General features: G+C 34.2%; 2 protein-coding genes and 2 long non-coding RNA genes across 9 annotated transcripts in view; 3 read left to right on the top strand and 1 right to left on the bottom strand.

The window, feature by feature from the left end:
- The window catches only part of SPoCk (secretory pathway calcium atpase), a 56,584-nt gene extending 53,223 nt beyond the window's left edge, over positions 1-3,361 (top strand). For all 6 annotated transcript variants that reach the window (XM_064689462.1, XM_064689461.1, XM_064689463.1 and 3 more), the window contains 2 exons: positions 1,837-2,152; positions 2,259-3,361. In XM_064689462.1, the coding sequence (XP_064545532.1) occupies positions 1,837-2,152; positions 2,259-2,958 (1,016 nt within the window). In that variant the 3' untranslated portion in view covers positions 2,959-3,361. The remainder of the gene's footprint in view (positions 1-1,836; positions 2,153-2,258) is intronic.
- A 3,872-nt stretch (positions 3,362-7,233) lies between these two features.
- On the top strand, positions 7,234-9,225 carry LOC135433422 (uncharacterized). The gene is made up of 2 exons (XR_010437090.1): positions 7,234-7,338; positions 8,988-9,225. It is a non-coding gene; the product is annotated as an uncharacterized LOC135433422 (long non-coding RNA).
- Positions 9,226-10,221: 996 nt separating this feature from the next.
- Positions 10,222-10,815, bottom strand: LOC135433723 (uncharacterized). The gene is made up of 3 exons (XR_010437130.1): positions 10,632-10,815; positions 10,407-10,546; positions 10,222-10,344 (listed from the first exon to the last, which is right to left on the bottom strand). It is a non-coding gene; the product is annotated as an uncharacterized LOC135433723 (long non-coding RNA).
- A 4,526-nt stretch (positions 10,816-15,341) lies between these two features.
- On the top strand, positions 15,342-15,872 carry LOC135433615 (uncharacterized). The gene has a single exon (XM_064689769.1). It carries the CDS (start codon positions 15,342-15,344, stop codon positions 15,870-15,872), a length of 531 nt encoding a protein of 176 aa, XP_064545839.1.
- Positions 15,873-26,296: the final 10,424 nt, after the last annotated feature.

Below are 26,296 nucleotides of genomic sequence, written 5' to 3'. Positions count from 1 at the left end.
TAAAGCAAACAAATACAAATCAGGGCAAATATTAAAAACAATCAACATGACATAAACGAAGCAAAAACGAATCAAACATGCAAATAAAAACTTCTTATAGGTGCTAAAAATTTTCAATTATAATAAACGGAACACATACTCTAGACTAGAGAATACCCTGCTGCATGGATTTTGTTAAACAAAATTTGAAAGATTTTAAAATTTATCAACCTAACTGCAGCAAAGAGATATTCCACTAGTTAAACTGAAATTTATTCGGTGTTTGCTATGGGAAAACTACAAATCACATTTTAAACTTTAAAAATTTAATTTAATTGAATTCACCTTAAAAAATCGTTCACATTTTTATGTGCACAGGGTATGCGAACATAAAAAGGGCGCATAAAAATATTCCGAATGAATTTAATGGATGGTGAAGTAAACTATTTGCCAGAATACTTGGCTGAAGCGGACGGACGTTTGGGTGTTCAGTGGGTGGGTGGGTGGCTTGGGTGGTGGGTGGCTTGGTGGGTGGGTAGCTTGGTGGGTGGGTGGCTTGGGTGGTCGGTTTGTGGATCGTTTGGTCCGTTGCTTGTCATAAATGGCAACCGCCAACTGCTTGGCCAACAAAATGGCGCACATTCAAGTTTTGCATTAATTTTAATTTAGAAGCGAGCACCAAAGGAAGATGAAACTGTTGATAGACATTTACGGGGTAGCCGTGTGGAGGCGCGGAGTAGGCGGCCAAATAAAGAGCTTGCTGGATGCTGCATCGCGTCCACCTTCGCCATTTCCTGCTGCAGAATGTGGCAGCAAAAGATATCCCTCGGTAGCTGCTATGCTCCTTTTAATTGTCTCTCGCGGCGTCCTGTGCGCCGGGACGATGCCGAGCACCCGTTGGGGATGATGAGTGTGAAGACGACGTTGAATGCGTTTTAATTACGTTCCCTTTTGCTCATTTTGATGCACATTTTTGCCCATTGTGTGTGCTCGTTGTTGTTGTTGCTGTTGTTGTTGTTTTTGTTGTTGTCGTCTCTGTTGCTTGTTGTTATTTACTTCAGTGAGCTTTCGCTAAAAATTTTATACAAACAGGACAAGAGATTGTCCTCGCACTTGCCAAGACAAATACGCGGGCGCCATAATGAAAAATGGCGACGCGACTTTGGCAAAACATCCTTTTGTTGTTGATTTAATTGTTGTTGTTGTTGTTTTTGTTATTATTATTGTCTGTTGCAGCTGATGCTCCCTAGCGTACTTCATAAATGCGCTCAAGTGCAAAAACAACAGGCCAAAGGGAATCTGTGGGAAACGGCAATTGGGGAATTGCTTAACTCGCAGTTTCCCTTTGAAGTTTTTCATGTTGATTCACAATTGAATTTTCAGCAACGCCCCTCACAAATTAACAACTGTTTTTTGTGCAGACTTCAAGTTTCCTTCACTTGAACTCCTTTCCCAATCCCAATTCCAACTCCAACTTGATTTGTTCTTTGTTCGCCTGTTGCTTTGTTTACCTCTGCGCCAATCGCTTGGAAAATTCAATGAAAAGGGGAATCGCTTGCTTTTTATTGGCATTCAAAGAAATATCAGTTCAAGTTAGCTTAAATTACTTGGTGGATTACGCGAAGCTTAGCTAGATGTATTGCGACCTTTACCATTACCTTTATATTATATTATTATAGTTAACCCGCATTTACTTATTAATCAGTTATTCGAAATACATTTCCTTTGATAACCAATTACAACTTTAAGCCATTGACAAACTTAGTTATATATCTTTCATTAATATTAAGCAACAAATTAGTAAATAATCCTATGTGGAATGCCGTTTATTACAAGTGCACCAATTATAATTTTCAGCAAGCCTGATTGGCATTGATACCATACATCACCAGACCCTATCTGGCCAGGAAATGGATCAATTAAACGAGCATCAACTCGACAAGGTGGCCAACAATGTCAGTGTTTTCTATCGTGTCTCGCCGCGCCATAAGCTCGAGATTGTCAAATCGCTGCAACGCACTGGCAACATTGTGGGCATGACGGGAGATGGTGTCAACGACGGGGTTGCCCTCAAGAAGGCGGACATTGGCATTGCCATGGGCAAGAACGGCACCGATGTGTGCAAGGAGGCGGCTGACATGATTTTGGTCAATGATGATTTCCACACCATTATGTGAGTAACAGACAAAACTCCTTCATTTGCGTAAGTTCTTAAGCATGCAACTCTCGCTTTGCTTATTAAATATCTTCATTTATTAACTTTATACGTTTGCTTGCAGCGCTGCCATTGAGGAAGGCAAAGGCATCTTCTATAACATTCGGAACTTTGTGCGCTTTCAGCTGAGCACTTCGATTGCGGCATTGGCACTGATTGCCCTGGCCACGTTGATGGACATTGCCAATCCGTTGAACGCGATGCAGATACTCTGGATCAATATCATAATGGATGGGCCGCCGGCCCAGTCGCTGGGCGTAGAGCCCGTGGATCATGATGTGCTCAAGCAGAAGCCGCGCAACGTCAAACAACCGATGATCACCAAATCCGTGGTGGTCAATGTGCTGCTCAGCGCCAGCATAATTGTGCTGGGCACATTGTGGGTGTTCCAGCGGGAGATGGCCGATGGCACGTTGGGCAAAACGAAGCGGGACACGACCATGACATTCACTTGCTTTGTGTTCTTTGACATGTTCAATGCGCTCTCCTGTCGCTCGCAGACGAAGAGCGTCTTTACCATCGGGCTGACCACCAATCGGATGTTCCTGCTGGCCGTTGCCTTCTCGATCATTGGCCAAATGCTGGTCGTTTATTTTCCACCGCTCCAAATGGTATTCCAAACAGAAGCGCTCACCGCCTACGACATACTCTTTCTGGTCACGCTTACCTCCTCTGTGCTGATCGTCTCCGAGATAAAGAAGTGGTTCGAGCGCTCCCTGGAACGCAAAATGTACAGCACCCGGTCCGAGTTGGACTTTGTATGACAAAACGCAAGCGCTAGAGCTGAGTTGCACCCAAAAGCCGAGTAAATTAAAAAATTAACAAACAAAAAATCACAAAAAAATAGCAAAACTATGCAAAAACCAAGTGAGGAGCGTGGCAGCGTGAACGGGGGAGAGAGCGGGAGAGAAAATGAGCGACAATTCAGCGAAAAGTGTGTTTAATTTTACATTTGACTTAGTCAGCGCCAGAAAACCAACATCAACTTAGCAGCAACAAACAAACTTAAATTGAAACAAAAGGAATTCAAAAACGACAGAACAACAAACCCAGAACCAGATAAATGACAAAACAATGGAAATTCAAATTCGTTAAAATCTTGTGATCCCGCCAATTCCAATCGATTTCGTATGTATCTATTAGTAGAAAAATGTAAGCTGGAAATTATGTGTTGTGTTTTGTGCTGCGTCTCTTTTCAGTTTTTGGCATAATTTATATATTTTTATTTTATAATTTTAAATTCTTTATTTTGTAAGTAGACAAATTTGTAGTTGTATTTCATGTTTAATTGAGTTTTAAGTTTGCGCAAATCCCATTTGAAGAATTGCTTCAACCAATTCTTTATAAAAACAAAACTAATCTCTGCATATCTCAGCGCAACCGAATAATATTTCTATTATTAGAATCTTTTTCTTCCAAACATATTAATATATCAAAATCTTTTCCATTTACGCGCTTTAGTAAATTAATGATTTTTGTTTTAAGGTCGTATCAAAGTGTTTGACATTCTTAATGAATGTCTGCAAAACATTTTAATGTGATATTATTTTAAGCACATAAAAACGAGAAATATTTCACACATATTTAATATAAAGTTATTATGATTATTATTATTCGCTTTTAGCTCAACAGGTATTTTACATTTTTTGAAATAAATGTTTCATTCTTAAATCAAGTCAAAGACACCCTAACTATGTTTTCGATAACTAACCCAATAATTATTATCTTTCTCCAACAGCAGCATCCAGCAATAATTCAAAGGCAGCTGCATTCAGTTAACAAATTCCCGACAAAATGTAAAATGAAATGTGCAATAAGAGTAGCGGGGAGAACGCAAAGCGTAGCAAATGGTTTTTTAATAATTTTGTTAATTGATTTATTCGGTAATTCAGATTTGTGCAAAACAACAAGCAAAACTCTAGCGCGTTGACAACAAAAAAAAACGAGAGAAATTTTCTTAACAAACAATTTTGATCCAGAAAATTGACGTTCTGTTCAATAGACAATTCAAAATATTCAAATATTTATTTACAATATTACGCTCTCAATAAATATTTGTGTACTTTGAGTTATCTGAAATAAAATTCATTTATCAAATGGAATTTATATGAAATTAATAACCACAACAGTTAAAATATAATGTTAAATATAATGCCTTAGTTGCAAATATATATATATGCGTAAGAACCAAGTGGTATCACCAGCTATTTATTTATTAACAACAGCAAGTCGCAATTAGGTTAACAGCAACAAAAAAGCAATAAGGAAAACAATACAAATGGTTTTATTCGAATATATGTGTAAAAAATAGGTTCTCATTAGAGTTGAAATTCAAATTTCGTAGATTTCTCGAAACAGCAGCAAACATTTAATAAACAAATATTTATTTATTGCTTATAAATATGAAAAAAACAAAAACCATAATAAAGGTTCCGTAAGCAAACCTCTTAAATATTCAAAAATCAAAGTGTTAAATGTTCTTTAGAGCGTCAACCAATATCATTAACATGCAATTCATATCATCACAGCTCAGCAAAATCACAGAATCGATTACAATTCATAATTGTCAATTTACGACGATAGTATTTGAACGTTACACAATGCACCGGAGCTTTTGGAGCACCATTTCTTCTAGACATTTGAAATCAATTACCAATTAAGGAGATTAGATGATGCATATCACATTTGTACTAAAAAGGCAAAGAAAGCTACTCAGCAATCGCCTTTGATCGCTCGCACTTTAAACATCTATTGCACTCTTTGGCATTTTGTCGATCAAGTCAAGTTCTTTATTAAGAACAAAATTTGTATACTTTGATGGACCAAGCATAAATATTTATCACAATTGTTCACACACACTAACATCAAGCTTAACTCTGACACTGCACACACTCATATATCATGAGAATGGAAATGAAAACAAAAAAATTGAAAATTTCAAAAAAAAAAAAAAAAAAATGAAAAACTAAGAAAGTATTTAAACTAAATTTAAAGGCATCATCCTAAAAAGCAAGTAAACGTCTCAAATCATAATCCACAAAATATACAACTAATACACAAAGTACACAGAACATCTCATCCACAATGGTAACAATAATTAGTAAATTAAGTGTATTTAATTAATTAACAATTGCATATGTGAATGTCTGAATAATACAATTAATAACATACGAATAAATTATTAGTGGAATATTAGCAAACAGGTATCTATTTGTATACCACATATATTTATATGTATTTGATGAAAGCGGAAACCCAATTTTGGACAATTTTACAGATACCAACCAAAATAGATTCGTCTCGCTAATCAGTTTATTTATAAATAATAGTACGCTTTCAAATAAAATAACAATTTCTCATATAAAAAAAAATCGAATATAAAATTGTTCGATCGTAATCATATGTGCTCTGTGTAAATGTCTAGAACTAACTCCACACACTTGCACACGGCTAACTTTTAAATGTCGTCAAAAATTGCCGCGAATTTATGGTCTATCTATGTAGTATTTCGATAAAGCTCAAATAAATGGCCTTTCAATTTCTGCTCTATTTAATAGATCTTATATTTTTAATTAGTTAATTTTGACTCAAATGTCTTGTACAAATCACTGGAATTAGTTTATTTTGGTTGTTTCTCGAAATTATGCGCTAACTTGAAAAATGAGAATACTTAAAACTATAAAACTATGTCTAACTGTGCTATTAAATGTAAGCTTATATGATATATATATAGATGAAATATCCGTATTAGAGCTAAACGATGCAAATACTAATATTTTCAAATATATCTTAACCTTCGAACTGTTTGTTTCTGTTTCTACTAGCTTTCACGATAACACTTAACTAAACTTACGCAAATCGACCTACATAGCTTACCTAAAACTGAACTACGACCCAACCAAAAATTTCAAAACTTCTCGTTTTAGTTTACTAAAATGCGCTCTAAAAAACTAAAAAAACAAAAAAAATAAGAAATACTAAATAAATTATACAACTAACAATATACAAGTATATAATAATTAAAACCATTATAAGTATTTAATGTGTATCACCAAAAAATTAACAAAAAGCAGAAAACAAATATTTACTAATAAAACTAAATTTATGTAGTACAAAACAAACGTAGCGTTTTGTTGGAAATTTCTAGCGCATTATGCCATGGTATTTTGAAAGCTCCAGAAACTTTTTATTCCCTAAATGTTATATCATTCCAAAATCGGGCCGAGACATTAAAAAAAATCTTCAGAAAATGTTTGACATCACAACCGATCCGTTTTTTGTAAGCGATTTTAATGTAATCCTCGATTATGGAATTGATCGATTGCCAATCTATTTGACCAACCCCCATAAAGCGATTTTAAGGGGTCCGACCCCGGCATCTCCGTGCGCAATTATGTCGTTTTAAAGCGACATAGCTCCAAAGGAGACGTATGCATGTGTATATACAAATACATATATGTATATATACACATTTAGGTAAGATATTTTCATTTACAATGTATTTCCATTATTGATTGATTTCATCTCAACAGGCAGCACATATATTAAGATGATTGCCTGGGCGCAACAAACCGGACTTTGGATTACTTAGGAATTCATTGCATGGATTCGTTTGAACAAATCGGAATCGGAACTATCTCGGACTAACTTGAATTCGAAGCATTCGATGAATGTGCTGCTGTTGAAGATTTCCTTTCTGGCATTATATATAAAGTTCGTAACCTTTGCTGATTACGAAACCCAAGTGCCTGGAGAGCAGGAGGATAGATACCTTTAACGTAGACTGGAATAGCGCCACATCAGGTTGCGCCCTGTGATACAAGGCAAGAGCATAAGCTTAAGGTCTTTCTGTTCATATTACATTATCCAATGATTGCAGATGATTTTGTGACAACGGATTTACTTATTTTATGTCGGATGTTTTAAAGCAGCCTAATGTGAGCGGATGTGTTGCACGCTTTCCAATGATCTGCGTGCAATTACAAGATCGCAGCCTGAAGCAGATTGTTGGCTTTTTCTCTCCCGCCTGCAAGGACCAAGGTATTGGCAGCTTCCGGGGTAGATGAGGCCACGGACTGTGGCATCCAGGCATCCTGCATGGACGACTCTTATGCTGCCATGCCCTGCAGATTGCTGATAGCCAGGTAAGTCGCATCTGAGGCTCATTGTAAGTAGGTTGCATTCGTGCGGATCACGAACTGTCCTGGGTAAAACGACTTGTATTAAAAGCGCTGCTATTTGGCCAAAGGACATTTTTATCTTAATCACAACTCAAGAACATTGGGCCCAAAAAACAAAATCGGTCTTCTCATTGCCACTTCAAGGACTATGATGATGTCCGATCCAGACGAGTCCTGTGTAAAACGTCCACAATTTCGCCGTTTAAAATAAAATCCTTGCCCTTTGGCCAATAGAAAGTCCATATTCCGTTAATTTAAAATATACAGCCAAAAAGGACGAAAGTCCTCTAAAAAGCTGAGAAAAAGAGATTAGTCCGTACAGAAAGTAGCCCAAAGCTCGGTTAAATCTGTTGGAACCTGACGAGTCCTGTAACAAACAATTTTTAAAGACCGGGGATACCAACTGTGCAATACATATCAAAATCATCCTTGTGGTTTTCAAGATATCTCTATATGTATAAAAAGGACATTCAAACGGCCATAAAGTGGCCATTTCAAGCACAATCCTGAAGTCCTTTGGCCATCATGTAGTCCTTGCCTTGCCAGCCTAGAATATGCAATAAAAAGGACGAAAGTCCTTCAAGGAGCTGAGTAAAAGATATATTTGCCAGTCAAGAGAGAGAGACCTGTTGATCGGCCGTATCGTTGCGGATCATGATGTCCTTCGGCCAACCAATAGTCCTCATCCTCCTAATTCAGAATATACAATAAAAAGGACGAAAGTCCTTCAGACTGTCTAGAAATAAGTACAATTCTTTTGTAAATTAACAAAGCTAATACTCGGCCGTATCCTTGCGGATCCTGACAAGTCCTGTGTCAAACAAATCGTATGAACAAGGACCATAAACTGGCCAAAGGACAACAAAATCGTCCTCGTCGTTTCCGAAATATGGCCAATTTTCTAAAAAGGACATTTTTTAAATGGCCTTAACTCGGCCAAGTCCTTAAGGATATCGAAAGGATATGCCTTTTTGAACTCGTGGGGAGCAGAACTATCGACTGGCATTCAAGGATTTTAAGGATTCGACAAAAAATTTCACCAAATTTTTTCCTAGGGGTTTGGTCACAAAAATGGCCAAAATCGAAAATATCCGGGCTAACTTCGCCATTTGAAGGACTATCGGGATGTCCTTTGGCCAGCAGATAGTCCTCACCCCCTCATTTAATAATTAACAACCCAAAGGACGAAAGTCCTTCAGACAAAATTTTTAAGGACAATTTTGTTTACTAAAAATAGGCCATAACTTGGCTGTATCCTTGCGTATCCTTGCAAGTCATGTGTCAAAAAAATTGTATTAACCAGGACTACCAACTGGCCAAATTTCATTGAGATCGTCCTTGTAGTTTATGAAATATTTAAGGATTTGTGTTTTCTGGCCATTTCCGTCCGCTCCGCGACTCAAATTTTACAAGTGAAAATACAAGTCCAGGGATTCTTAGATGACCCCATATTTTTTTGATGCAAATCGATGCAGGGGGTCTATACGATCCTAACGCACCATGTCCTTTGAAAATCTGCAAGGACATGACCGAGTTATGGTCTATTTTCCTTACATAAAAGCTTTTATATATTTATTTACTTGTTTAATTTAAATGTGTTTTTATTTTTTCAGACTGACAAATCAAGGACTACTATAAGCTCTAAGGACCTCCACGACTGATAACGCCAATTTTTCCAGGATCGGACTTTAATTAAGCCTGATATAGCTATTTTAAGTTCAAATAAGCAACAATTATAATTTATGCTCGTTTTATATTATTTTAAGAGAAATAATTAAGAAAATTAGCATAAAAATCAATAATTTTGTAAATTTGAACATAAATAAATCAATTATTTAAAATAAAAAGAAATTCCTGTTTTTTTATTTAAAAATTCAACGGTCTTCAAAAACCATTGCATACCCGTCAGGACCGTCTGTTGGCAACCGCAGGTTGCCGAGATTTTTCTTAAAATCTGCCAAAATACCAGGCGAACAGAAATGCCCAGAAGGTCGACAAAAAATATTTTTTTTCTGCCGAAAAATTTCATAGCATACCCAAAAGGGGCGCCATCGTGGCCGGCTGGGTCCCAAATTTTTACTAAAATTTCCCAAAAATACCAGGCGAACAGAAATGCCCAGAAGGTCGAGAATTTATATTTTTGCGGCCGAAAAGTGACGTAGTAAAAAGGGGCACCCTCACCGCCGGTCCCAAATTTGGCCTAAATTCCGCTCAAGTACCAGGCGAACATAAATGCCCAGAAGGTCGACGAGTTCTTCGAATAAAAATTTTCAGAAATGTAACTCAATTAAAATGAGTAGTGTTAAGTAACAGATCATGTAAAATGAGTGCTGTAAGGCGGCTGTGAAACAACAGCTGCAGCTGCAGGTAATGTAAAAGGGCTCCTGAAAAAAAATCATGCATTTTTTTGGATCATTTCAATGCACATTTTGCAGGGATCTGATCCTTTAGGTTAACAAGGACTATATCAATGGTATGGTACAACCAAGGATATGCTAGTCAACTAGAAACCATCCAGGGGGCGGCTGTAAAAAGAAGCATACATGTTTTTGGACCATGTTCTTGCGCATTTTACGAGAACTTGGTCTTTTAGGTTCGCTACGACTGTATCCTTAATATGGTATAACCAAGGATATATAGGTCAAATAGGTACCATGAATAGCGATATGTTGTCCATGGGCGTGGCAGATTTGGCTGGAAAATACAAGATAAACAATTTGTTAATTTAAAATACGTCCGATTTTTAAGAGGCATACATGTGCGCCAGCTTTTTCGTCCGCTTAAGTCATTCACAATTTAACAATCAACTTAAAGTCAATACGTTCATTTTTATATTAGGACCAGTCGGCTGACTCGGGGGAGTCTGAAAGGGTATTATCCTTTTTTTATTTATCGTATTAATTAGCTGCTTTCTTAGGAATTTGTTTAAATAATTTTAGCTCCAGTCACAGTTTTCGTGCTCAGATGAGGCTGAAAAATACAAAATGAAAAATTTATTAGTTTTTGTAAACAAAAATATATTGATTGAATACCTTTGAGGATTCTACAAAGTTGGATTTCAGAACCAGATTTGGCAACAACTTTACTTTTCTTTTTTAATTGTCTATATATAGGAATTTCTAGGTACCGATGATACTGAAAATATTACTGTCCATAAGCTTAGCAGATTTGGCTGAAATGAACATAATGAAAAATTAATTAGTGTTTGTGAAATAAAATATATCGGTTTAATTACGTCGGACTTTGGAAAGACATACCTTTTAGGATTTGGGCAAGCCTTTAACCCATTCAGAACTAACCCAGACTGGTAACAACTTTGATATAACCATTGGCAGTTGGTCAAAATATAAAATAAGATTTTGTTAAATATATATCCATTGTATAAAATAACCATAGTCATCTAGATACCAACAGTTTTGAATGTTTTCTTGAGCATGGGAGGTTTGGCTACAAAATTAAAAAAAAAAAAAATTAGTATTTGGTTTTAAACGACTGTAAATCGGTTTTATTACCTTTAGGGAACCCTAAAAGTCTTCCCAATCAATAGAACTCTAAAGAATTTAGATTTCACATCCGACTAAAATTTGGCAACCACTTTGACCTCAAAAGGCGATTTTTTTTACATGTCAGTTGATACGCCCGATAAGTACGAATCCGAGAACGTATGCCATTACAGCTCCGGACGATATTACCAGAGAATTTTCACTTATCATATTTATCGACAGCTGGCATTAAACCAAAACAAAAAAGACAAAAATCGCCGCACAGCAACTCGAGTGACCGCCGTTCAAAGGTAGATAACGCATAAGCAATCTCACACAAGCATAAGTAAATGTACTATATATCGATTGCGAAAACTCAACATTGTATGTATGCAGATAGAATCGGCAAATATGCACGGACATATGTGTACATGCGTGCTAGTGCATTATCTACTTATGCATCACATCCACAAAAATTTATAACAAAATAATAAAAGGCTCAACAGATTGACTGATGTGGCCACACTAACTGCGAATAAAGTTGCGCAGGTCCACAGCGCACCAAACTACGGCGCTCAGAAAATAGAGCACGCAAACGAGCAGACGAGAACATGAATGCCAGCAATTATTGATTGGACCAATCAGCGATCAGCACCGAAAAGCATCGTGAGCGCGTGAGCATAAGTAGATAAATGACAGCGAACACCCACACAAACCGGTGGCTGCTTATCTCTGGCTTTGGCTCATCTCTGCGCATACACGTGTTTGTGTGGGTGTTCGCTGGTGCATCGCTCACACTCGAATTTCGATCGCTTGCTTATTTTCTGGGCGCCGGTCTTTTCGTCCGCTTAAGTCACTCACAACTTAACAGTCAGCTTAATTACATATGTACACAATGCACAATTTTTACTCCGCGCACAGAGCAAGCAAATGATCACAAGATAAATTCTTTTTTGAAGCGTTAAGCAGCAACAATAATTCGTGTGAGCGGTAGAAAACGCATAAGCAATTACACACAATCATAAATAGATATAAATTGCGAAAACACACACCCAAACATAAGTATGTAGGCAGAGAGAATCGGCAAAATTGCACGTGCGTACTTACATATGTGTATATGCATGCTAGAGTATTATTTTCTTATTCATCGGGCTCTTACGAAATGATCAATTTATTATTTTTTAGTAAACTCTGAATGGCTTATATCGGTTTATTTAAGTCCAATTTCAGATAGCGGTATTTTGTTAAACTTTAAAATACCACTTTTTTAAATGTAAATTAATACTTCCGATCCGTACGAGTCCGAAAACGTATTGCACTAGATATACGGACGGTATTTACCCGAGAATTCTCAATAATAATATTTTTAATCAGCTTTACTCGACTGCTGGCACTCAACTAAAACAGAATTACGTTGCGCAGACGCAAAGTGGGAAAAAATCATCGCAGAGCAAATTGAGAAAGCAAACTGTAAACTCGAGAGAGCGCCATTCGAAGGTAGATAACTAACAAGCAATGATACACATGCATAAATAGAATAAGGGCAGAGGCAATCGTCACAAATGTACAAAATTATGTATGTTTGCGTGTTTGTGCATTACCTACATACATACATACGTACATACATTGTCGTCGCGCACTCCCGAATTTTGGTGAGCAGCAACAAGACTTGCTCTAATTGTTCCCTTTTTCGTTCCTCGCCAAACTTAGTTTTGTGTAAGCACAAAACACACACATCCATAAACATGTACATGCATACATACATAGGAGACACACACACACATACATACATACATATGTGCAGACAGAAGGCATCGCGGAATATGTGTGTATGTACACATGCGCTTATCGCTTTAAATAGTCATTTGAACATTAATACAGGGCGAAAATTCTGCACAGGCGCAAATTGAATGTTGCTCGTAATGACCCAAAAGAGTCAGATTTCAGATAACAATATTAATAAATAAATATTACTTTAATTTTGGAATGCAAATTAGCAGCAAAATAATATTATTAAATTGAGCAAGCATACGAATCTATGATTGTACCAATGTGCGATAAGCATCGACAAAAGTTTGTGAGCTCCATGCATTGTACGCAGATGACACAGTATTAAATACATACATATATTCGTATGAGTTTTAAAACTTGTACCATTCGGACGGTATTTATTATAGAATTTCACAAATTATACATATATTATAAATCAGACAGAATGTAAGTGCGGACGCAAACTGGACGAAAATCAGCTCAGCAAATTGAGAAAGAACAAAGAAAGCTCAAGTGAGCGCCATACAAATATAGATAACGCATAGGCATGCACACACAAGCATAAGTAGATATCACTCAAGAAAACACACACACAACATATGTATGCAGAGATAATCGCCAAATGCATACAGGTGTATGTGTATATGTCTGCTAATAGCTCAAAAAGAGACATGTCCATTTGCTTTGCGCTCGCTAATATTAGTTCTCTGTTAGTTTGGCGCTCGTAGTCAATTTCACATTAATGCACGTTTAGAATTTTGCACAGCCCCAAGTTGTGGAATGTAAAGGGCGGCTCCTCGCTAGTAATATAATATATAAATATTTAAATATATTTATAAATATGTAAATATAAATACATATATGCATAAATACATACATATATATATATAAATATATTTATAAATATATATATATAAATATTTAAATATTATATTACATAGTAAGTTAATTAATAGTTTTTAAGGTATTAGTTAAAAAGGTATATTATTAAAAAAGGACAGTACCTGCCCTTACAAGCAAAATAAATATACTATCACTCACTGTATAACTGCATGCCATATTGATTAATGGGGCCACACTAACTCAGAATTAAGTTGCGCAGGTCCACAGCGCACCAAACAACGGCGCTCAGAAAATAGAGCACGCAAACGAGCAGACGAGAATATAAATGCCAGCAAATATTGATTGGACCAATCAGCGATCAGCACCGAAAAGCATCGTGAGCGCGTGAGCATAAGTAGATAAATGACAGCGAACACCCACACAAACAGGTGGCTGCTTATCTCTGGCTTTGGCTCATCTCTGCGCATACACGTGTTTGTGTGGGTGTTCGCTGGTGCATCGCTCACAGTCGAATTTCGATCGCTTGCTTATTTTCTGGGCGCCGGTCTTTTCGTCCGCTTAAATCACTCATAATTAACACTCTGTTAGTTTGACCAAGCCACTCACAATTTAACAGTCAATTTAAAGTCAACATGCTTTTATTGGGAGCTGCTGACTCAAAGGAAGTGTGAAAGGGTATATTTTGGGTGCGGCTTATTTATATGTATTTATGTATATCTATAAATACATAGGAAACAAAATATGTATCAAAGGTGGCGTAAAGATTGAATACTTTTTTTTTTTTTAGTAACTTTTACTATTTTATGTCACTTAGTTGTTATACATCTTTTCATATATTTACATTTTTCCACAATAATTTTATTTTTACGTTTTCGCATAAGATGATGCAAGAGGAGGATGATGTCAAGAAGGATGCCCGTTACAGCTATATGGACACAAAGCCAGTTTACAGCTGCGACGTTTTAACCGGCAACTGGTTCCAGACGCGTTATGCCAATTCTCCACAGAGCAGCACGGCCATAGTGCCATGCGTCTTGGAAGAGACCTTGCAGCAAAAAGGATGTGAGCGGCATGTGACAACTAGCGAGGAGGCCTATTCAGTGGAGGGCTTAGAGCAAAACGACATGACACGCGTCTACATCGATTCGAGGCTGGGAAAGCATGCCAATTTTGTGTCACAACGCTCCAGCAGTAAGTACCTGGATGCCGAGAAATATATGAACAACTTTACGTCACTGAATCATTTGGTGTACGAGTTGTGGCCCAAGATACTGAAGGAGGAACGTGAGCTTGCACAAAAGAAAGTGTCCGAACAGGATGCCCTTCCGAAGCATCTGCATGACCGGAAACTCGACAGCCTCGATTCGTTTGGCAGTCATAGTTCAATCAAGCGCTCGGTTTGCATAGAACCATGCCTGATAGGCTCAAACTACAACCTTGACTTCACGGGAAGATATGCCAGCCCAGTGAAGAGTGCCAAAATGAAAGATATGATCGCCAGACTGACATAAGGAGCGACTGGGTTTCGTTTTTATATTTAAAATTGTAAAATTAACCCTGAATTGGACCAGTTGCGAATAAATTGTGTCGAGTACAAAACTTGATGGTAAAAAAATACTTTCAAAGATTAACTCGTGATTTAGGCAGGAAATACGGAATCAAATGTTCAACTCGGGATCTTGCATGTTTCAAAGCAATATGTAGATCTATCTGTTCATCCAGGCATTTTGAGTATGTTTTGAAGCATTTGTTTTGTGTTACTTTCAGAGCGTTGTGTTAGAGTTTTCGAAGCAATTTACAGATTTTGTTTTTTTTTTTTCGTAGTTTTTGTTTGGTTCTTTGTTTGGGGGATAGCTTTTGAATTAGTTCCGAATGGATAATATAGTTGTGCCGCCGTATAGCAAGAAAGTGTTGATTGGCAATTGGGTGGATCGTCGCTATGCGTTCGATGAAAAGACCAGCGGCATTTTGCCAGGACTATGTCCATCGGACCAATGCGAGAAGCTCCGCTCGCTCAGCCAGGACACGTACACGAATGCAGCCTATATGGGTGATTGCAAGCAATATTTCAAGGAGAAACACGTGACGCGTGTTCGTAACTTCTACGCGGGCACCACATCCAATGTTAAATTAATGGATACTACGGAGCTGAAGGATAATTATACAACTACCAACACATTGGTCTTCGACCTGCTGCCCAGGTTACGGGAAGAGCTGCGCGCCATGAAGGCGCAGCCGGAGCGAGGCATACCCGAGCCCCCACAGAATGTGGACATGCTGCAGTGCTTCGGCAATCGCACAAAGACCCACGACTATGCGAAGCATTTCAAATGCCAGAGGCAATATGAGGACTCGCTTCGCATGCAAACCACATACGGCACTGCCTATAATCACTGCAAGTAGACCCATCAAGAGTCTACGACCATCAATTGACATACCAAGTGGCCAAATTATCAATAAAGAACTAAGCTGGGAACCCTACAACATAGCTGTGAAGCCAGCAAGCCACAAGCTAAGCTAATGCTTCACAGCTAGCTCCACAGCTGTATTGTTGAGTTCGAAGCACTTACATACATATATATTCACACAAGAGATTTTGGTTTTGATTAATTTCTTATAGTATATATTGTACATAGCTCACAGTACGTCTCGCAATTGAACCTTGTATAGAAATTATGTTTGGGTATTTACTCAAGCTAAAAACGGGGTCAGTTTTCATGATCTTTTGGAATATATCTCAAGTGTAGAATGTCGGATTTTGGATTTCCATAAAATGTAAAAGCGTATTCACTTCCGATATCAGGCTTCGATTAACGATTCAGTCGATTGATTGACTTTTGGCTAATCCACGGTCCAGATCGAGACACAGGACACGTTCATAAAGTTGTCGCACCTGTGCCAAGGTAAATAAGGTAGATTTTCAGGAACTATCCTATTCTTCTCTGTTAGATTTACAAAACTTGTGTCTCGCTTTAGGGTCAACAAATGAACATGTTTCCAGTTTGTTTTTTTTTTTTATATTACAAGATTCAATTTATTTCATTTTCCATTTTCTTGTATAATAATATAAGTTTTTATTTTCGTAATTTAAGTAGTTTCTATTTTTGTTTATGTTTTTGGATGCCAGAAATTCATTGAAGTTCCATTTGAATTTTTAATTTTATATATATTTTTTTGGTTGCACATGCCGTTGCATTTCTTGCTTAGCTTTTTTTCTTTACTTTTCTTTTGAAATTAGTAGGTCGATTAGACGTTTACAATACTTTTGCCATGTTATATAATATATATGTCTTTAATATTAATAATTATTACAAAAAGTAAAATTTGACGACATTAAACTAGACGACGTTTTGCATATGTTATACTCGCTTAAATATTTTACTTTTGCCTTGCTTTTCTGTTTGTGTGTGTGTGTGTGTGTGTGTGTTTTGTTTTGGTTTTTTTCTTATGTATTTTGCCTTAAAATCGTATGCTGGAGTAATTTTGGACAATTGTTGACTGCCTGGAAATTGTTGTTGTTGTTGTTGTTTACTTTGGCTGACGATTACATTATTAAAATTATGCTTAAAATCTAAACCAATGGAAAGAGTTGTGGGCGTGTCTTGTGGTTTGTGGTTTGTGGGTCTTGAGTGTTTCGTGTCCTTAAGTCTTTTTTAGGTGGTCAAAATTTGCAGTGTTTGTTTGTGGGTGTGTGTGTGTTTGGGTGTGTGTGTGTGTTGGTTGGTTCTGGTTTGATAAGTAGAATTTTCATCAGTGTGGGCATTTATGTAAGTGTATTGTTATTTAAGAAGTGTGCTGATTATATGCTCATATATAGCTTTTGTTTTGGTTTTTTCTTACAACAATTAAAATTTTGAATTTCCGTTTTGTTTTTTTGTAGTTTTTTTTTTTTTTTTGGTTTTTTTTTCGTTTTGTTTTTAGTATATTTCCGTTGTATTTTTGAGATTTTATATAGTATATACTTATTTACTTTTGTTTGTGTAATGATGTTTTCTTGCTTGCTTTCTAATTTTCCATTTTTCCCCCATTTCCGGTTTCAAAAATTTTTAATATTATCGTTTTTTGTTTTCGCGCTTACTATAATTTAGTAATAGTTTTAATTTTAATACCTAAAGTATTTTATTTTAAGTATTACTTAAATGTTGCTGAATTTTTGTTTTGTTTCCGCGTTATTTTAATTTATTTTTTTTTAATATTTTTTGTAACTTGTTTTTTTTTGCATTTTACTTTTTAAAAAATGATGCTTAAACATTTGGCTTATATGTAAATTTTGTTTTATTTGCTCCGAAAATGTAATTTAATGTAAATTGTAGTTGCCATGAATGCTCAATTTATATTTTCGAATTTTGTAGTTGCCGAGAGGACGTTACCATTTTTGTATTAGCCGTGAGTTTCAAAGTTTTGGAATAGGCCGAGAATGTGTTTGTTTCTTTTTTCTTTCTTTTTTTTTTTCATCAACCGTTTATCGCATCAAAGTGGATCTTCTTCTTTTTTACTTTGCCTTTAGGTCAAGCCATCATTTTTTATCTAAGTTTATGATATTAAAATTATCGTTAAAAAAACTGCCTTTTAATATTTCTGAAATGACCAAACTTTTCCTTGACGATCCTCGCAATTTTGGGACATTTTTTCGTGTTTTTCTTATTCGTTTTATGTTTTTTGTTTTGACAAATGTTTGCTTTCTCTTTCAAAAGTTGCTTAAATTATCTCCTAAATGCAAATTGTTTATCATACTTTTCTTTTATTATAGCCACAAATATTTATTAAAACTTGAGTTCGAAACTTGCTTTGCCAGTTAGTTTTGAAATGTTCGCTATGTTTTTTGTTGCTTGTTGTAGTTGTTGTTGTTGTTGTTGTCGATGTTGTGTGCAAAAAAATGAATTGGAAAACTTCACATTGGAAACAAAAATTGGTTTAGATTCAAAATCAAATCGAATTATAAGAACACAATTTTCAAATTAGATATATAAATTGTTGTAGCCAGTTTTATTGCTTTTCATGTGCATTTTTTTTTGTTTTTGTTTTTTTTTTGTTTATTTTAGCTTTTACCAATTATTTTCAGTTGTTCTTTTTTTTTACCAGTAAAGTGAGATATTTTATATTTGTTGATTGTTTAAGGTTTTGTCTCTTGTAATATAAAAAAATGTTTTTCTTTATATTTTTCTTTTTCATTTTTATGGTTTTTGTTTTTTATATATTTTTTTATACATACATATGTATAATTCGCCTTTCATATGAATTAAATAGAAATCATATAAATTCATATATAAAAATTGTTTAACAATCGTTTTTAGCTATTGTTAGTTTTGCTTTATTAAAAAATATATGTATATAGATTATTTTTCTTGTTTTCTTTTAAATTTTTATACTTGTTGAGTTTCGCTTTCTGTTCTCCTGTCTATTTAAGTTGCATACTTCACGCTTTTGATTTGCTTCAACTGATTTCTGTTTAAGGGTTTAATGTTTTGTAATTAATCTGTTTGCTGTAAATTCTGCACTCCTGTCTATTGCTTTGCATTCTCGATTGGCTGTATAAAAGTTGCTCTCAATAAGAAAAATGTATTGTTTATTGTACTATGGTTGCTGTTTTGCGGTATATGTTGCATTTGTTGTATGTAACTTGTAACTCGTAAGTTTTGTTGGTTTTTCAGAAGATTCGATTGGTTTATTGTTTGAGTTGAATCTTATTTACTTTGGTTTTAATTGTAATCAGGCTATGGCGACTGTACCAGGTAGTCTAAAGGCTGCTAAAGTGCACCTTTTCCCACCTGTACAGCTGGTATCACTATTGCTTTGTCTGATTTATGGCTTTGATCTCTTCGTACACTGCTCAACAAACAAACTAAACTCAAGTTATTTCTCACTTTCTGATAAAAAAAACGTTGCTATGTTGTGACAAAACTTAAGTTAAGGATTTGGGTTTATGTTTAATTGGATATGTTGCGATTGTTCAACTGAAAACTGAGAGAAATTCATGAAACTCTTACGATTCTCAACTGGTTTTGGCCGAGTGTTCAGTGTGTAACACTCGTCTGTGTGTGTGTGTGTTCGTGTGTCATTTAGTTTAGAACATAAATTTTAGCTATGTATTTTTATTTGTATTTTGTATTTGTATTTTGTATTTGTTTGTTTTTCATTTGTTTTTATACAACGCACTTGGTATCTTGGCGGAATGGGTATAATAAATAATTGATTTACTTACTTCGGTACTATTGCAGTTTTCTTGGGATTCTTTGTAGCTTTGCATCGTATTTGTATGCACTTGTATTTTGCGTTTTGCATTTTGCATTTTGCTTATGTACAGTTACAGTTCAGTATAATAATAATTATATGCATAATAAGTAAGTTGTTTGCACTCTTAGCTGAACCCTAAATAAAATTTGTTGCTATTGTTCTGTCTGTTTGCTCAGCTATTTCTATGGTTATTATGTGGTAGTCCCTGTCAATCGTTTATAATAATTAATTGCAAACTGTACTATTCACTTGAAAACATATAATATGATCATCTTTAAATCTGTAAACCTGTTCATCTGTTCATCTGTTTATCTGTTTATCTGTTCATCTTTAAATAAATGCCAACATAACAAATTGTGTTTGGTTCTTCGTTTCGTTCTATTGATTTTGGATTCTTGGTTTCATTCTGTAGAACTTATTTCTTTCTTAACTTTTCTCTTTGAACTTATTTATTGTTTATGCTTTAAGCGACCGCAAGTTTTAAAAATATTTGTTTGCATATTTCACTTAACACTTAGTCAAATATTTTGTTTAATTCTTTACTTATTTTTTTTTCGTTCTTAAAGGGTTTTAAGTAAATGTTACTATTATTGTGTTTATTTATATTCGGTTTTTTTTTTGTTTTTTTTTTTTTGAGTTTTGACTTTTGCTATTTTTTTTTGGTTTGTTGTCTCTGTTTGTATTTTTGCTTTATTTAACTATTGTTTATGGCTAATTTTTCTTTCTCTTGCTGTTGTTTCTGTTTCTGATTGTAAAAAATTCTGTAAAATATTTTCGGTACTATTTCTCTTGGTTTGTGGCGCTTCTGTTGCAAAAACAACAATTTACTGCATATAAGTATAATATAAATAAATCATTTGATTTGCATTTACGTTAAATTACTTGTTCTATGGGCACATTGTGTGTATTGCAAAAAGTTTACCATGGCTTTTTTGATATTATTCCTTGACTTCTAAGGGCTCTGGCTCAGTGCCTCGTATAGTAGATATATAAATATAAATTCAAAAGAGTTTTGCTTGGCGATATTTAGGAACAAGAAATCATTTGTTGTTTTGGCAAATTCATCTGGAAATAACCCAAACTAAACTATTTCACAACAAAGGTGTAATAAGGGAAATCTCAATGTTGAAAATAACTTAAGGTATCTGGATGAATTAGGTACTTGGTTAAGATGCCAAATACCCGAAATTCACAGTACATAATTCACATAAATATTAATCTAATAAAAGTATATGCTCTACCATACACTGCAATAAATTCGAGGTAGAATATTAGTTAACGCTTCTCCTCCTCCTCCTCCTCCTTCTGCTTCTCCTTCTCCTTCTCCTCTGCTATGGCTTTCATTGTTTTTTATGTAAGTATTATATGTTCTATTTATATTCTCAACTCATTTGTGATCTGTACAATTACATATATGTATGTCTGTATGTCTGTATGTCTGTATCGTATGTCTATGTTACATTTAAGTAATGAGGAACCATATTTTGATTGTTGCACAAAACTAAAATTACAAATTCAAATTCAAATTCAAATCGTTTGACCTAACGAACGAGCACTATTCCAGTAGAAGAAGCCCAGCCCAACTCTGTTCGCAGAGTTGCCAAGTTTAACCATTTTTCAACTTTTTGCAATATTTGCTTGTATAGAGTTATTTTCACTGTTTCATTCGTATTCATTAAAAACTAACGAGGCTATTGTTGTTTGTTGTATGTTGATGTTGGTTTTGTTTTGTTTTGTTATGTTTTGTTTTGTTTTTCTTTTCTCTTTGCTCTTTTTATTTTTCAGTTAAATAAAAACAGTTTGCTATTTTACATGTGTTCTGGTTCATATTTGTTTCAGTACTGTTCTGTATATTTTGCTCTATTTCTTTCTGGCTGTGGAGTTGTCCCAATTATTTTATGATTACGTCAAATATAAGTAGACACATGTATATATATATATATATAGTATATATATATATACATATACATTTCGCATATATATATATAGAGAGTATGTATTAAATACGTTAAAAAATATAATACACCATACATATAATATAAGAGTTAAGGTTTTCCATGCACTATATGCTATTTGTTTTCTTTCTTTAGTATATACTGTAGTATATAGTAAGTATCTAGCGTTATTTATGTATATATTCCATTTAATTCTTGTTGTTCTTGTTGTTCTTGTTGTTGTTGATGTTGTTGATATTTGAGAATTCAACTAAAGGTCAAATAAAATGCATCAAATCAAGTTTTGACTCAATTTGAAATCAAATCAAACAGCTTTTCATGGGGCTTCTTACAACGCTTTGGGGCGTTAGATATATCGTTTCATATTATAGATATCCTTTTTTAGTTTATCATATTATTATTATAGTTATTGTTGTTATTATTAATTTCAGTTAATGCTTACCGTTTCTATTTCAATGTGTATTTATCTATAATTTAAATATTTCTCATACTGTTGCTTGATTTGCTTGAAGTTTTACGTTTGTTTCTTGATTTCTTTGATGCTTTTACGATGGTTGTTCACTTAAAAACTATTATCACTATTGCAGAAAGCGAAAGCGGCTGTACTCAATAATACGAGTGTATCTCCCCATATGGAAGGGTATAGAAGTGTATCCAGAAAGCACACCCTGTATTCCTTTCCCTGATACTCTACTATACGAGTCCATATCATACACTGTAGTTGTTATTTTATTGTTGTTGTTGTTGTTGTTGTTGTAGGCATTTACTATGAATTCGTTTTGATTTTGTTGTTTGCTTTGGTTGTTGTCCAGAAATGTGATAATTTTTGGAAATTTGTTTTGTTTTTTTTTTTTTTGTCGGAAAACATTATCTTTGAATATTATACTGAAACATTTGTTTTTATCATAATTTTTATGTTAAGGATTGAGTTTTTTTTTGTTTGTTTTTATTATAATTTCTCGTTTTAATTTTAAGAAGAAAGGATTTTCTCGAGTTGTTTTGCTTGTCAAGTCGTTTCGAAAAGCAGCTTTCGAATTTTACATTTTCATATCTTAAGATTTTTTGATTTGCCAAGTTGGTAATTTTTTATGTGGTTCTTTGTTCATATCCATGCCTTTGGGTGTGTTCGAGTGTATTGGTGTGTGTGTGTTTGTTTGGGTTATATGTCGTTACATATTTGTTTAGTGGATGCTTTATTGAGACTGCAATTAAAATTTCTGCTATAAAAATTACTTGTATTTGTACTCTTGGTTATTTAAATTGGGCTATTGTTGGTTGTTAGGTATGCTTGTAACTTTGTGTGTAGAACTCTGATCTATAACTTTAACTATTAATTCAGGGTTCTCTCTATATATGATTCGAGGACTGGTTCACCTATATGGCTTAAACTACGTATTTTGTTAGCCCCTTTGTCTGTCCAGGCTGTTTTGTCGTGTCTCAAGTTTTACTTTTAAGATATCTTCTCACAGTAGACGCGTCTACTCGTCTTCTAGGTTTTGTCATAGCCGGTTTACTTTCGTTTTGATTTCCTTTTTTCCCTAAATTTGAGCTCTTAATTCAATATTTATATTCAACTTCCACTGAAGCAGCAAATTTTTGGAGCTTTCTATGCGATTTTCACATGATTCCTTCTCTATGAAATTTTGTTTGCAACTACAAAAAGAATAATTATCATGGAAACTAAAAAACGGGAATTAAGAGTGTGAAAAACCAAATAAATTATAAACTTAAATAGCAGATTTTTGTCTGCTTGCAATATTCAATGGAGCTTTTTGGAAAATTTTGGTTAGTTTTTTTATGCTATGATGTTGTTTTCTTATTTTGTTTTGGTTTTTAATCAATTTTTAGCGCCTAAATTTATGTTTTTGTTTACTTTTGATTAAGTGTATGTGTTTAATTTTGTTGTTATGCCTAAAAATTTACAAAAGTTTTATGTAATTATTTAATTTTTATCGTACGTTTCGTTTTGTATTTGTTTTTTTTTTTTTTTGTTTTTGCATTTATCACAGCGACATTCAGTCTAAATTTTGCTTTTATTGGAATTATAGCATAATTTGCCATAATTGATATAAATATTTATAGTAGATATTCATTTTAGTTAACTAAAACTAAACATAATTTTGATTTAAAGCCAAAAGGTGTTTGTTTTGTGTTCGTTCGTTCGTTTTTGTTTTGTTTTTTCGATTTTCGTTTAAAGCCAAAAATAATTGTTAAAAATTTCGTCTAAAAAGGCCTAAAAGTATATAGCTTAGTGTTAATTTTGGTAATACTTATAGCAAATCATGCTGTTCTTGAATTAACTTGGTCTAATTCCAATAAAAGCCTTCATATTGGATACCATAGAAATGTATGTTGTTGTTCTTTTTGTTCTTTTGTTGTTGTTGTTGTTGTTGTTCTGTTTGCCACATGCAATTTGTTGTGTCTCAATGTGCCTAAAAAGTGTTTTAAAATTTTGACTAACCTTTTTTCACAGGTGTTTAATAAAATTTTTACAATGCCAAACAATTTCTCATCATTTTCTTTTCATTACTATTTTTAAACTATTTATAAAACTTTTGCACAGGTTTTCGATAAATTTGCTTGCCAAAAAGATGACTATTTACAATTTCATTAGCCCAATAATTGCCGAAAAGTGTTTGTATTAAACTGAGCCTATCACAAAAATCAGACGCCTTGCCCAAGCCGAAAAGTATATTTTGTTGTAATTGGTTGTTGTGTAAATGCCAAAAAAGGTTTCAAATGTTTCAAGAGTCAAAGGTTACTCCATAAACAGATTCGAAATTATATTATATAGGTATATATAATTATTTGTTGGTTTATTAAAAATGATTAAATAATAGATGCAAACATAATTTTAAAAACTAAAACAGTAAAAACAAATCAATTTCGCAATTTGATTTCGAATTGAAACTTAACATTAACATTAAGAAATAAAAATTGCATACATATATATATATATATATATATTAAATAATGAGTAGATTACTTGCAAATTGGGGATTGCTAAATTATAATTAATTTCTGTTCATTTGTTGTTATAGGAAACATATTCTATTAGATTAGTAACAATTATAAATGCTTTGACGGTACATTGGAAAATTTGATAAGAAACTAAATTTGTTGTTTTTTCATTTTTATATCCACACAGATAGAGATGGAGAAATACAGAATATCAGATTTGTGAACGTTTGGATAGTTCGTAGAAGTTCGAGTGTTTTCTTTTTTTGTTAAGTGCATCTCTGACTATTGTTTATTAATTTATGGCACCTGAAGAGTCACATCTGGATAACCTTTTGCTATTTGTATAAACATTTTGTGTGTCGGATTTGGTGGGTGGGGGATGGGTCGGGCTTTTGTCTATGTGTGGACATAATTGGACATATTTATATATTTATATGTGTATTGCTAATTACTAAAATAAAATAAAACTCAACATAAATTACACACAAACAATTAGGGAAGACAACAAATGTTTGTTTCCAATCAATTTACAACTTAAAATACAAATTGTTTAATTGCAAATTGCATGTTAGATTTTTGTTTTAATCTTTTTTTTTTTTTGCTGCTGTTGCTTTTTAATTATAATAAAAAAATCACATCTCAATCAATAAAAATAAGCAAAGTTTTCGCTAGCTTGTGATACGAGTAACTCCCAAGATAAACTAATAGGTATTTATGTGTACATAATTATAATAAACTATATAAATAAAATCCTTTATATTAATTCAATTCAGTTGTCCGAAGATCAATCAATCAAATGAATATTCCAATATTACAGGACAAGTGAAATTATATATTGTATATATAAATATATATAAATCATATAAGTTAGCTGCTGTCTTCTTGCCAAAAGATATTAACATAATTTGCTCAGCGCAACGTCAACGCCTTTAAACCCCCCAAACCCCCTTCCGCTAGCTGCCCCATACAAATCTCCCACTCCCACTCTCTCTATCTCTCGCTCTCGCTCTCCTTGTCGCACTCTCACCAACTATCCTAACAGTACGCCTAGAAATCGTATAACTCGTGTTGTGTGTTAATGAACCTCCTTTATAAATATGTTATATTTATATATGATAGTTTTTAAAAGTAAAGTGCCTAAAACGAAATTTTATAGAAAAAGGAATCGTATAACGTTGTGTTTTGGTTAATCTACGCAAAGTTCTTGAACCGAATGGTTCTTATTTTTTTTTTTACCATTTTGCATTTGATGTTTATGGTTGTGTGTGTGTGTGTGTGTGTGTCAAAGGAGTTTAGAGTCCTTTTCGAAAAGACTAGTACTCGTCTGTTCATGCTTCGTTCTGTGTCTGACCAAAACTGTGTTTTGACTCTTTTTTAAAAACTAGGAGAATTTCGTGTTTTCGCATTTTAAACTAGAGAACTTATCCAGAACTATCATGAAAACCTATTAAATAACGTGAATATTTTTTTTGTTTTATTTTCTGCCTCATTTTCACATCAATTTCGCAAATTTTCCGATTCTCCTGCGAAAACGTGCGGCTGGAAAATTCATTTCTTTTTTTTTTGTGTTTTTTGTTTTGTTTTTTTAGTTTTTTAGCATACTCAAAATGTGGGCGTGGCTGGAGCATTGTTTTTCCTTTTTTTTTGCTATGCTTTGTTGCTGCTGCTGCCGTTGGA

This window comes from Drosophila montana, unplaced genomic scaffold (genome assembly GCF_035044405.1).
Source record: "Drosophila montana isolate Dmon_TW-CO22-7 unplaced genomic scaffold, ASM3504440v1 contig_3218_1, whole genome shotgun sequence".
Lineage (NCBI taxonomy): Eukaryota > Metazoa > Arthropoda > Insecta > Diptera > Drosophilidae > Drosophila > Drosophila montana.
This window is presented reverse-complemented; position numbering and strand designations above follow the sequence as displayed.